The 13,848-nt window shown below is 43.2% G+C and overlaps 1 protein-coding gene and 1 long non-coding RNA gene across 9 annotated transcripts in view; one reads left to right on the top strand and one right to left on the bottom strand.

Moving 5' to 3' along the window:
• Positions 1-11,115, bottom strand: part of DCX (doublecortin) — a 64,346-nt gene extending 53,231 nt beyond the window's left edge. For 4 of the 8 annotated variants that reach the window (XM_039361609.1, XM_039361610.1, XM_039361608.1 and 1 more), the window contains exons 1-2: positions 10,743-10,860; positions 8,140-8,530 (exon numbers count right to left, since the gene is read on the bottom strand). In XM_039361609.1, coding sequence (XP_039217543.1) covers positions 8,140-8,503 — 364 coding nt within the window. In that variant the 5' untranslated portion in view covers positions 8,504-8,530; positions 10,743-10,860. Of the gene's footprint in view, positions 1-8,139; positions 8,533-9,352; positions 9,428-10,293; positions 10,659-10,742; positions 10,861-10,974 lie in introns of those variants that run through there. The other 4 variants (XM_039361606.1, XM_039361603.1, XM_039361605.1 and 1 more) reach the window with 4 other exon arrangements.
• On the top strand, positions 10,789-13,574 carry LOC120316248. Its single transcript, XR_005558903.1, has 3 exons — positions 10,789-10,921; positions 11,000-11,218; positions 12,217-13,574. It is a non-coding gene; the product is annotated as an uncharacterized LOC120316248 (long non-coding RNA).
• Positions 13,575-13,848: the final 274 nt, after the last annotated feature.

Below are 13,848 nucleotides of genomic sequence, written 5' to 3'. Positions count from 1 at the left end.
AGATGTTCAGACTGGATTTGGCATTTTTGTCTACCTATTGAATCCTTATCAAGGACCTGGGATAGGCAGATGTGGATGTTTGATGGTATTACTGTTATCGTCACAGGATGGAAGCAATTCCTAGCAAGGCTGCCTTTTGCAATTGACTATTGGCAAATTTGTCAATGCCAATGGTGTTCAAGTGGTGCTCCAGTTTTTTGGGGATTGCACCCAAGGTGCCTATGACTATTGGTACTACCCTTGCTTGCCTTTGCCACACTCTTTCTATTTCTATTTGTAAGTCTTTATATTTTGTGATCTTCTCCAGTGCTTCTTGTCTATTCTGCTGTCTCCAGGCAATGTCATGTCCACTATCCAGACTTTTTTGTCTTTTTTATTGACAATTGTTAAGTCCGGGTATTATTATTATTATTATTTATTCACGGTAATGTGAAAACACAGCTGCCAGTTCTTTAACTGGTGTTGGCCTTCACACGGATCAAATTCTTCTCAAGAATCTAGGATGTTATGATGTAATGGCATAGTACCTGTGAGGATCCAAGTCATGTGGCCCCTTTTGCAATTGACAGATGGAAATTTGGTCAAGGTGCAGATTTTCTTTCTTTCTTTTTTTAATTATTTTTTATTTTTCCAAACTCCCTCATACATATACCGTGATATTTATCAGATGTTAACATACATTCTTTTTACATTCATATATAAGATACTTTTAATAAAATGAAATAAATACATACACATGACTTTTGGTGTTGCTCACCCATTTCCCCTTTCACTGTATCCACACTCCTTCTTCTCTACCTTCTTTCTCCCTTTCTTCTCTTCCCTACTTCCCTCTTCTTCCTCTCCTCCTCTCTTTCCTTCGCCACTCTCCTCCCCTTGCTCCCCACTTCTCCTCTTCTCCTCCAACCTTCCTACTTTCTTCTCCCCTCCTTTACTCTTTTCTCTCTCCTCTCCTTTCTTCCCTCTCATCCCTCTTCAGATACAATTCAGGGGTAATGTCCGAGCAACTCCTCTCTCCAAATTTCCCTATCTGTATTATATACAATAAGATTAATTTTCTCTTACATTAATACTTCTATTTATCTAACCTTCTTGGTATATACTTCTATAAATATTTATACAACCTCCAGTTATTCAATACTGTGTTGCCTGGGTCTCCCTCCTTATCTGCTCCTTCTTCTTCCATCTAAATTGATGTTAACTATCTTTTAACCGTATTCTCTTTTCAGCCAATCATAAAAAGTTCCCCAGATTTCATAGTAGTCTGACTCTGTCTTATCTTTAATTGTCATTGTTAGTTTATTCATTTCTGCACATTCCAGTATTTTTCCCAATCACCTCTCCCTCGGGGGGGGGGGCTTTCAATGCTTTCCAATTTTGTGCAAACACAATCCTGGCTGCCGTAATTATATGAATAATTAAATATGTTTTCTCTTTATTGTATTTCCCTTGTAGAATACTCAACAGGAATATTTCTGGTCTTAGTTCTATACGTTGTTGTATCATCTTTTCTACCCATGTTCTAATTATATTCCAATAAGTTTTTCTAAGTGCCATCCAAGAATCTTTGTATGGCACCCAGTGTACCAATAACTACTGGGACCACCACTGCCGATTTATGCCACAATCTTTCAATTTCAGTTTTCGGATCTTGATACTTTGTGATCTTCTCCAATTCATTGTGGTCGATTCTACCACCTCCTGGTATTGCTACATCAATTAGCAACCCTTTCCATTTTTTTTTTCAAATAGAGTAAAATCTGAAGTCCAATGAGTCAATATGCCAGGGGTTCAATCCTGACTGGTTCAAGGTTGACTCAGCCTCCATCCTTCTGAAGTCGGTAAAATGGGGACCCAGATTGTGGGGGGCAATATGCTCACATTTGTAAACCACTTTGAAAGTGCTATGAAGCACTATGAAGCGGTATATAAGTCTACGTGCTACTGCTGTTGCTAAGTGCTATTAGTCTGTCCTCAGAAATATTATTATTATAATAGCTGGTCGCACAATCGGCCTGCTGTTTAGATTGGATTTGGCATCTTCATCCACCTACTGAGCCCTTCCAATGGACCTGGGGTAGGCAGATGTTATTTGATGGTGTTAAAAGTTCTTGTCGCAGGATGTAAGCAAGGGGTCTTCAAACTTGGCCCTTTTATGACTTGTGGACTTCAACTCCCAGAATTCCTCAGCCAGGCACGCATGCCTGGCTGAGGAATTCTGGGAGTTGAAGTCCACAAGTCATAAAAGGGCCAAGTTTGAAGACCCTTGATGTAAGCTGTTCTGAGTAAGGCTGCCCATTGCAATTGACTGATGGGGATTATTATTATGGAAGAACTGCAGTGTCTGGCATGAATAACATCTGGAGGAGTAAAGGCATCAGCTTCACAACCAAATACTGATTAGTTAATGGAATAACTTTTCTCCAGTTGTTACTTATGACTGTGAAACTTGGACTCTGAAAAGGGCAGATAGGAGAAGGATGAGAAAGCCTTTGAACTGTGGTGCTGGAGGCGTCTATTACGCATCCCATGGACTGAAAAAATAACAAAGAAGTCATAGATTGACCCTCATAAAAAATATCACTTGAAGCCAAGATTGCGAAACAGATGCTGTCATACTTTGGCCATGTCATGAGAGCTGACTCGCTCAAAAAGGCAGTCATGCTGGGAGTGATCAGCAGAAAAAGGACAAGGGGCCACTTTAGTATCCACTAGCTGGACACTATAAAGGATGACACCAGGATGACCATGACAGATCTGAAGGAGGAGATGTGAGACAGAGAGGGATGGAGATTGCTGGTTCATAGAATGGCTGAGGGTTGAACATGAATAGAATAGAATAGAATAGAATAGAATAGAATAGAATAGAATAGATTCTTTAAATAGAATAGAATAGAATAGAACAGAATCTTTAAATAGAATAGAATCTTTAAATAGAATAGAATCTTTAAATAGAATAGAATAGAATAGAATCTTTGAATAGAATAGAATAGAATAGAATAGAATCTTTGAATAGAATAGAATAGAATAGAATAGAATAGAATAGAATAGAAGCTGGAAGGGACCTTGGGGGTCTTCTAGTCCAGCCCCCTGCTCAAGTAGGAGAACCTATACCATTTCAGATAAATGATTGTCCAGTCTTCCAGTGTTGGAGCATTCACAACTTCTGGAGGCAGGTTGTTCCATTGATTAATTGTTCTCACTGTCAGAAAATTTCTCCTTAGTTCTAGCTTGCTTTTCTCCTTGGTTAGTTTTCAATTCCTGCAATTGTTCTTTATATCTTTTAGCCTCCAGTCCCCTGACCATCTTTGTTGCTCTTCTCTGCACCCTTTCCAGAATCTCAGCATCTTTTTATATGTGTTGTAGTGTTACTACTACTACTACTACTACTACTACTACTACTACTACTACTACCACCACTACCACCACTACAGACACCTTTTTCAACTTTATGAAGATTTACATTCTTAAAATTAGACTGTGAGATCTTGTACACCACCCATCTCACGGGATATGGCCCACTCTTTATTATGCAGTTTGAATTTTAAGTCACTTCAGATAAGAAGCTCTAGAAATCTATACAGTATGAATATACAAAATAGTTCCAAATGTTTTTTTTCCTTAATCCCCTTCCCTTCCTATAGTTCAGCTGAACCCTCTGGAAATACACGATATCATAACAAATAACATAATTTTGGCACATCAGGGAAAGAGCCTTCAGGGGTAGAATGGTATTTATTTTTACAGAATGACATAAACCATCTGGGGAAAATATAACCCCCCCCCACACACACACACAGAGACACTATACTGAAGTGAGGCACCCTAAAATCTCTTGATTCCAGAGATTTTATTGCAAGATGATATCTTAAGACACTGTTGGGGTATCAATTACATTCAGGACCTATGAAGGCTACTAAGCAAACTATCTTTCAAGCTTGGTCTCCATTAAATAAAGTCTGCAAATGAATATTGTGTTTGATATGAGAATGTTGGGCCACAAAGTTTGGAATGGAAAAAGATTGGCTTTTTCTAGATCTGTGCAAGATGGCTTAAGTTTGCCTCAATGTCAACTTCTGCTCATGGTGATACCACCTTCTCAAGATGAACAGGAAATATGGACTTGTTACTTCTGTGAAAGAAAAGTGCTCCTGTGCATAAGTGGCACGTGCATAGAAGTCTCTAGTAGCATTTAATTTATCAGAAATATCAAAGGGGCTCCTCATATGAGAGATGATTCTTCTTGTCATCTAGGGGTGATTCTCAATCATCTAGGTTATGATTATCTCAAAGGAGCTTTTCCCAAAAGGCAACTGGGCTTTCTTGGGTTTTTTTCTTTGAAAATGTTTCAAAAAGTTCTCAAGATGTTTCTTGGATGAGAAGTGAAAGATTTTCAATCAAAAAACCAAGAATGTCCAGTTGTCTTTTGGGAAAAAAGGATCTTTGGGGCCTCTTCCTGTTGGAAGACCTACCTAGGAGATTGCGAGACAACGTGATACAAAGTCATTTGGCTGTTTCATTTTTAAAGGTGTTGTTTCATGGATCTAATTTCATGGTCCAGCTGACTTGCCATCATATCAAATCACCCCATTAAAGACTGTGGAGGTCTTATAGTCCAACTCTCTGCTCAAGCAGGAAACTCTATACCATTTCAGACAAATGGTTATCCAGTCTCTTCTTTAAAAACCCAGAGCTGAGCACCCACAATTGTGTTCCATTGGTTCATTGTCCTCACTGTTAGAAAGTTTCTCCTTAATTCCAGGTTGCTTCTCTCCTTGATTAGTTTCCATCCATTGCTTCTTGTGAAGGGAAGACAGGCATAGACTAAGACTAATATCTCATTAAAGCATGGGTGTGTGCATGTGTGTGTGAAATGAAACCATTTGGCCTTCTGCAACGTGAAAACAAAGGACTCCATGAAAACAAAGAAGGGTTCCATTCTGCATTAACTCTGGTGGAAGCCCTTTACTTCTTGTTAGAACTAAATCCCCAGTGAGAAGCTGATAACAAAGCAGTTCTGGTGGCTTGCAGATAACCATGACATCACCCTTTTCAATTCTAGCTCTGGGGAGTTTTCATGGGGAATGACATCATTCAAAATGGTAGCCCCTGGTCTTAGAGGCAAAGAGTCTCGGGAACCTGGAAGCCTCAGGGAAGTCCCTAGCAAAAACAGAAGAAGTCTGATAGGTCCACCTTGCATCTCCAGAAACACAGTGACCGAAGCCCAGCTATGCCCTGAAAGGTAGAAAGCTGCAGTTCAGATGTACCCACTGCCATTGAAGCAAGGTTTAAAATCTGGGTAAAGATCGTGTTGATAGGTGCTTCACTGTGCTTTGCTTTTTATCAGCCCTTCTAACTAGGCAGAGAATTTCTCTCTCTCTCTCTCTCTCTCTCTCTCTCTCTCTCTCTCCTCAAATCTCTCTGGGCAGATCTTTCTTCCATCTTTCCATGCAGCGTTGCAAAGATATAAAATTGACTGCACCCATATGGAAGCTTTCCTCCTGATCGGACCGTATCCATTGCCGGCTTTCTCTCCGGCAGGCCAATTACAACAGTCACGCTCCCTCCTTCCAGCTCAGAAGAGTTTGGAGCCCCCCCTCCCTCAACAGACACCCCCCCCCCCAGCTTTGCACAGAGGCACTTTGGAGACACACTGAATGCTTCCACCCCAGACAAAGGGACACACCCTGCAGGCTGCCTCCCAGACAAACATTTAAAACAAGTGCCTCTGATTAAAAGATTAAAAAAGATTTATTTATTTTTTTAAAAAAACCTGTAAGCTACAGGTACACAAGGCTCAGCGAGTCTTTTTTTTTTTTTAACAAAAAAGAAGAAATAAAAGTATTTTTTTTTCTTCATCGTTACTGCAGTAAAGAATAGAATTCTGACGTTTCCTTTAGGGTTTAAAAAAAAAACAAAAAGCACCTTCTAGTGCAAATGTCCAAATCGTTGATGACATCAGCATTTTATTTAATTCCCCGCTGTTGTTTTGGCTAATCTTGCAAGCTTTAAGGCAAGCTGCATTTAGCTTTGTAGCCTCTCCGTATGCACCAACGGTGCTCTTCGTGCCTGTCAGCCGGTGAGGGACGGATACCCAGAGAAAAAGTGCAGAAATGTAACAGATCCCATTCACACCCATCGAAGCATTTCTGCAGGAGACAGCGCACGGCTTCATCTGGACACACCCACTGCAAAATATCTGCTCAAAGCTCTGGCACTCACCAAGAATTGGAGGAAGAACTGCTTCGCTACGTAAGGCATAGAAATGATGCTTAAACACTAAGGCTCCATAGAAGGTGGTACCAACATGGGTTTGAGGACATTCTTAAAGCAAACGTCCAACCTTCTGCGGTCTTGAGACTCAGAGATATTGCAAAAAATATAATAGACCTAATCTAGAAGGTCAGGTAATGTAGCCTGTCTAGAAACTCACATCCGGCAAAGATATTGCAGACAGGATCACTTAGATACACAGATGCTCTTAAGGGAGAGAGATAAGTCTCCTAAATGCAATTCATGGGTCCACAGATGGGTACCCATATCTCCTCCTTAGGCAAGTCAACTAATGGTCCACCGGGACTCCTCTTTGCAGGCCCACTGGAATGCCTGTCACCACAGAGAGGCGGAAAACATACGAGACATGACACCCGCCCACCCGGTGAAATGAGCAGGCATCCCACTTCCAGAGCAAGTTATGGAAACATGTGCACAAACACACCCACCATCTGGACTGAGATTGTTCAATTACATGCCTCCCTAGATCCGCATCCACGCTGCATGCCCAACCATGTATTTTAAGCTGCAGGGTAGGAAATCCATATTTAAAATACAGTGGATTAGAACTTCTAATCTTCTAACAAGGTTTTATCTCTTCCTCATGCTGCAGGGATCACAATTAGATGGCAGGGCCGCTGAGGGGAATGCAAGAAATCACCATCTATTTAACGGATTTCAGAGGGGTTGGAAAAAGCCTCTATCTAAGAAAGTCACAGCCAGAATGCACCATTATAAATGAGATCCTTTCTGATGTACAAGATGACAACCCCCATAATCCCCAGCCATCTCCCCTGTGCCATCTGAGATTTATAGGAGTCAGCTTGAGAAGACGGGGCTGGACAGCCACAGTGTACAATTTTAGGGGTTATGGATCACACTTGATTCTTATGTGCAGTCAAATCCAAAAATAAGATGCGGTTGAAATTGCTTTGATTAGAATGAGATTGAATTATACATGGGTGGCACGAATCCTCCCCAGGATTTAATAGCTTCCACAAACTATCACATTACAAATTAAAATGGGGTGACAGCGTCTTGGTGACAGCAGTGGGTCACCTCAAAATGTCTAGATACTTGCAGTGGATCTAGAACAGTGGTTCTCAACCTTTTTAATGCCGCGACCCCCAACCGGTCGTAAGTCGAGGACTACTCAACTGGTGCAGCACCGTTTGCAGAATGGGACTTTTGGTGGGCTCAGCAGGCAGAGACAGCCTGGACTATTCCTATTGGCTTTTGAAAGCCAATAGAATTAGACTCTATTCAAGAGAGTCTATTCTATTGGCTTTCAAAAGCCAATAGAAAAAAATGGCGGACTGCGTTGTTTGGCAACCCCCGTGAAATGGTCGTTCAACCCCAAATGGGGTCCCGACCCACAGGTTGAGAACCACTGATCTAGAACAAGGAGGTCCCCAATGATATGGATCAGTGTTTCTCAACTGTGGCAACTTGAAGATGTGTGAACTTCAATTCCCAGAATTCCCCAGCCTTCTTCTTTCCATTCCTTCTAGCTTTCCCAGTGTTCAGAGCCTTTCCCAGATATTACATAATGTTGGGTAATCAAGATGGGTATTCTCAGCAATGTTGAGAGGCGTGGACTTCAGCTCCAGCATGCTGGCTAGGGAATTCTGGGAGTTGAAGTCCGCGCCTCTTCAGGTTGCCAAAACCGAGGAACACTGAGGTAGAGTATGATATCCATCCATCTGAGGATGAAAGATGAGCTCTGACATACTTTTGGACAACCGCTCCAAAAGTACAGTAAATTATTCCCACTACTGGAACGTGGGACATTCCAGGTGTTCCTCAGCAGGAAATCCTCTTCTTCCCACCCTTCCTGCAGCTACCCTACAACGCTCTCCTTCTTACCTTCTTCCAGTTCATCCATGCTGCCAATCTTTCTGCCGCCATCGATGGTGTAAATGTAGCGAACTCCTTGAGGCAGATTAATGTTATCAGACAGAGACCGGGTCAGGTCGGCAAGCAAGGCATCAAAGCTTCGGAAGCGGTCACCGGAGACAGCATAAACAATCCCCTTGAAATAGCGGTCCCCATTGCGGTAGAAGCGCACTTTCTTCGCCTTCTTCTCGTTGCTCAGTGCCTGTAAGGTCCTGGTGCGGTAGAAACTACAGTGGGCGCTGTGAGTGGGACTTGGCAGGCCATTCATTCGGGAGCCACGCATGTTTCTGGACGCCTTGTCTCTTTCGTCAAAGTGTCCAAAATCAAGTTCCATTGCTTGGTGACCCCTAAAGATGTGAAGCTGAGGCAGAAGGAGGAGGGAAAGAATGGAAGCAAAGGAGAAACAAAACAAAAATTAATAATAATGCAATGGGACAACACAGCCTTTGAGGGGGGGAAGCTGATGATACAAATCTTGGATTTGGGGAAAGAAAGAGAGAGAGAGAGAGAGAGAGAGGGAGGGAGGGAGGGAGGGAGGGAGGGAGGAAGTAAAAAAGAAAGAAAGAAAGAGAGAGAGAGAGAGAGAAAGAGGAAGAAAGAAAGAAAGAAAGAAAGAAAGAAAGAAAGAAAGAAGAGAGGGAGAGGGAGGGAGGGAGGAAGGAAGGAAGTAAAAAGAAAGAGAGAGAGAGAGAGAAAGAAAGAAAGAAAGAAAGAAGAGAGAGGGGGAAGTAAGAAGGGAGGGAGGGAGGAAAGAAAGACAGAAAGAAAGAAAGAAAGAAAGAGGGAGGGAGGGAAGGAGGGAAGGAAGGAAAGAAAGAAAGAAAGAAAGAAAGAAAGAAAGAAAGAAAGAAAGAAGAGAGGGAAGGAAGAAGGGAGGGAGGGAGGAAAGAAAGACAGAAAAAAAGAAAGAAAGAAAGAAGAGAGAGAGGGAAGGAAGAAGGGAAGAAGGGAGGAAAGAAATACAGAAAGAAAGAAAGAAAGAAAGAAAGAAAGAAGAGAGAGAGGGAAGGAAGAAGGGAAGGAGGGAGGAAAAAAGAAAGAAAGAAAGAAAGAAAGAAAGAAGAGAGAGAGGGAAGGAAGAAGGGAAGAAGGGAGGAAAGAAAGAAAGAAAGAAAGAAAGAAAGAAAGAAAGAAAGAAAGAAAGAAAGAAAGAAAGAAAGAAAGAAAGAAAGAAATAGAACACCTGGGTTTTTCTTCTCCTGGAAGGCTACCAGAGAAGATTTTTCCATATGTGCAGGAGTAAACTGCTGGGAGCATCGGAGAGGGAAGGAGGCTTCTACGCAATACAATTAATCAAGACCAATTATTTCTAAGAATTATTTTCATCCCCCCTCCCTCCCCACCTTTCGGGATGACTCTCTTTCCCAAACAGCTTATAAGCAAAAAGAGAAAGGAAGCGGGGGGGGGGCAGCCAGGAAAGAGCATTTCATTGAGCCTCGTGGACTCTCTACAGAAATCAGTTCTGCATATCAAGATCAGGCAAACCCTTTTATGGACACCGTTGGAAGAGGGATCTGCGGAACAGCTGTAAGGAGTGAGCAGAAGTTCACTGCAGTTGAGATGGGGCTGTGGATTGCTGGGGGGGGGGAAGAGGAGGGGAGGGGGGAGAGAAAGGAAAGAAGATCCACCTTCCATGAATGGGTGGAAACGTGGAAGGGACCATGCCCAGGAGTTACCCAGCCGACAAACCAAAGAACCGTTTCATCATCCGTAATGGATTCAGTGTTGCCAAGGGTGACTGGAGTGACCAAGCTGGGGAGCCCCTCTTAAACGGGGGGGGGTGGTGGTGATGGATGGGAATCACCAGTAAGTCTTTCCTCTGGTCAATACAGCAACAATGCCATTTTCTTTGTGAGCAGCTGGTTTCAGAAGCTGGCCAGCCCCCCCCCTCTCCCCCAGTCCATCCCTTGGCTTATACATCCCTCTGTAAGCCATCAATCACTTTTGAGGGTTATTCCCCACCGCCCAGGAGAGAACATGGAAGGGTGGAAGGAGTTAATATGGAAACAGCAGCGAGGAAGTTAATATTGAAGCACAATATTGTTTCCCCTTGGAATGCAAGGCGAGGGTCAGTTAATCAGGAAGCCTTTTGACATTTCCCTTTCCCCCCCCCCTCCTCCTCACCAGTAAAATGAAGCAATTTTTAATTGCCGGAGCCACCTCTTAGCTGTATCTCTGTCACACCCCTGCAAGTGGCACCTTTCATTGTTCCGAGCCAGAGCACGGCTGTAGCAAAAAGAGGCAGGCAAGGAGAGCCTTTGCTTAATTGGCAGCAAGGTCAACATCCTAAGGATCTCCTCCTTTTGCAGTTTAAAACTTGGCATGCAAACCCAAGCTCTGAGCATAATGGGAGAAAAAAGGAGAGAAAAAAGCGTGCTCTGGCTATCATTCGCTTTGGAGACCATTAGCATGCATGTCACCTCTCTACCAGAGAAACGGGGCGAAACATGACATTTGCAATCAGGTACAAATCTCCAACAAAAGTAATTGCTTTCCGACCACTTCCTTTCAGTCCTGGCCTGGTCCCAACCCACCATTCGTTTCCTACAGTGTGACAGTGACCGGTTCCTGACCTTCGTATTGTCAACATGAGCTGCAGAGGGGAGTTTTCCAGCCTCTCTTCCTTCCGTCAAGTTGCAGACTCCGGTTCCTGCCTGCTCCTTCCTTAGGAAAGTCTGCACGTACAATGGAACTGCACTCAAAGCCCAACTTTTTCCGAAAAAGGAAAAGGCGAAACCAAACGACTAAGAAGGTATCTGTTTGGCACCTTACTTGCCCTGCTTGGGAAATTCAAGCTTTACTTACCTTTTTTTTTTTTTTTTTTTTTCAGCTCACAGGGCGGAGATGCTGAGAGAAAGAAACCCAGCTACACTCTGCCTTTGTTGTCTGTGCTCCAAGGAAGAAATTCCTGCCACTTTGGCCAAGATGCCTGCTAGGTCCTAGTGCCTTTTGCATACATGGGCTTGCACGCCCCTGCACACAGAGAGAGAGAGAGAGACCTGCAGACCTCTTGGCTTGGCTTGGCTTCACGCTCAGGACCAATTTCCTGGTAAAGATCCCCTTCCCGCTTTTTAAAAGAGAAAAGGGAGCCAGATTCGGGATTCCAGTTTTCACAGCAGGCCACAAAGAGTGGGACGAGCCATATTTTCGGAGGCGTTGTCTATGCCTTTCCAAGGGAAACCTCCCATTGTCTACAGTTCCTCTAATGCTCTTCCCAGCCCAGCTGAAAACAGACATGGTTTGATTTATGACACGGCATTAGGCTTCAGCACAGGCACCACAACAGTGAGGGTGTACTAGCTAGATGCCTATGAAAGTCTCAGCTGCCTTGTGGATGCAATTGGGGTGAGGTTTTAAGCAAGCACGGTGGTGTAAATTGAGGCATCCTTCTTATGATCACACACCATGTTTCTCCAAACCCCTGAATCTAAAGATAAGGCACACTGAGAGGCTTAACCAGGACCCTGATTCACAAGGAACGATTAGAGTTCAACCTCGGGCTACCTGTACACCTATGCATATTTTAGAATGATGTCATTCTGACTTGGATTCCAGATGCCCTAAACTGCAACCATAAGGAAAAAGAGTCTGGAGATGATTCTGCTCTTAGGCCCCCCCTTAGTTCTTTATCATGGAATAAAGGCAGAATCTCTCCATTAGTACAGCTAGTCCTCAAGCTGAAACCACAATTCAGCCCAAAATTCCTGTTGTGAAGTCAGACATGGGTTAAGTGGGTTTTGCCCCATTTTACGGCCTTTCTTGCCTCAGGCGTTAAGTGAATCACCTCAGTTGGTAAGTTAATACCCTGCTTATTAAATGAATCTGTCTTCCCTTTTGATTTTGCTTGCAAAAAGTGATCACGTGACCTTGGGGCACAACAACGGTCATAAATATGAATCAGTTGCGAAGCATCTGAATTTTGATCACATGACCCTGGGGACGCTGCAAAGGTCAAAGTCCCATTTTTCAGTGCCGTCGTAACTTCGAAGGGTTACTAAGCGAACTGTTGTAAGTTGAGGACTATCTGTATTGCAATTGTCATTGCAGGATAGGGCTGCCTATGAAAAATGGATAGAGCTTCCATCACACCGATGCAGCTGTCATCTTGACTGTTTTGATCGAGAAACCCCCGTTCAAAGAAAAACAGGTCCGTTCTGCTCCTCTGTGCTCCTTATTCTGATGCAGCTGAGATGAAGTAGCTCTGATCTTCCCATTCAAATACTTCTGCTACCAGCTAAGGTAATCAGGAGAAGGCACAAGGGTATCAAAATGATGACACATGTCACACACTTCTCTGCACATGGTCAATTAAACAATTGCACCTTGACGTCTGATGCAAGTCCTGTCACTGACGAAGCCTGGGTGTCTTCAGCAAAACACAATGATGTCAAAATGATGAAATGTACATGAGGGCATGGTCACCAAAATGCCAGCCAGCTTCAAAGGCACGATCTGCTTCAAATGCACGATCACTGCCCTTGCCTGCTAATTCCATTTTCAATTCTTTGTTTTATTTATTACAGCTTTTCGCCAGCAAATAAGTCAAAAAGGGAAGGAAAGAGTCAAAACAGAAATGTACAACTAAGCATATATAGCAATCCCTTAAATCGTATTATGGATCCCTTGCTGAAGCCTTGATGCCAAATAAGAAAACTTTGGAACATTTTATGTTTGCACAAAGAGCATTGTTAGGGAGCAAGTAAATCAACGCCAAAACTGACTGATTGTCTGTGGATTGTCGCTAGAAGGGGAAAAACAAGATTTCAATGCAATCTGGTATAAATATGCAACACAGAAGAACATGCATTGGTGACTGACAATAACTGGGCAGTTGGTTCAGCTCCATCTGGAATAACTGCTGGTCCATTGGATTCATAGCTTGAGACCAACCAAGATTAAAGAAAACACTTTGAAAAGGGGCACATAAAAGTGCTTTCAGAAGTTGTGGGTGCTTCATTACTGGAGGTTTTTAAGAGGAGACTGAATAGTCACTTGTCTCAAATTGTATGGAGTTGGACTAGAAGACTTCCAAGATCCCTTCCAGCTTCATTCTCTGATTGACTGAGCTTTTGCTTCAGAGACGTCTCCCAAATAGATTGGAAAGCATCAGTGACAGCCAAGTAGAGAAGCTCATGAGACTGATAGATGCATTTAAGCCAACAATGATATCACCACACACATTTCATTATATGCTCACACCCGTGTGTCCCTCTGGCTCTCTGCTCTTTCCCTTCCAAATCTGAGATGGAAGTAATGGGGTCTGCATGTAGCCTTTAGATTTGCATCTAGATCAGGCCCCCGCTTAAGTGGGGACAGGTGATTGTCCAGTCTCTTCTTAAAGATCTCCAGGGATGGGACGTCCACGATTTCTGGAGGCAAGCTATTCCACTGGTTGATTGTCCTCACTGTCAGGAAGTTTCTCCTTAATTCCGGGTTGCTTTTCTCTTTTTGGTCAGTTTCCAACCATTGTTTCTCGTCCTTCCCTCTGGTGCTCTGGTGAACAACCTGACCCCCTCTTCTTTGTGGCCGCTCCTCAGATACTGGAACACTACCATCATGTCTCCCCTATTTCTTCTTTTCTTTAGACTGGCTAAACCCAAGTCTTGCAGCCATTCTTCATATGTTTTGGTCTCCAGGCCTTTGATCATCCTAGCTGGTCTTCTCTGAGTTTTTTCCAAA

This window comes from Crotalus tigris, unplaced genomic scaffold, assembly GCF_016545835.1.
Source record: "Crotalus tigris isolate CLP2741 ecotype Arizona unplaced genomic scaffold, ASM1654583v1 scf7180000019309.743544, whole genome shotgun sequence".
Taxonomy (NCBI): domain Eukaryota; kingdom Metazoa; phylum Chordata; class Lepidosauria; order Squamata; family Viperidae; genus Crotalus; species Crotalus tigris.
Note: the sequence above shows the minus strand (reverse complement) of the source record. Positions and strands in the feature narration are given on the sequence as shown.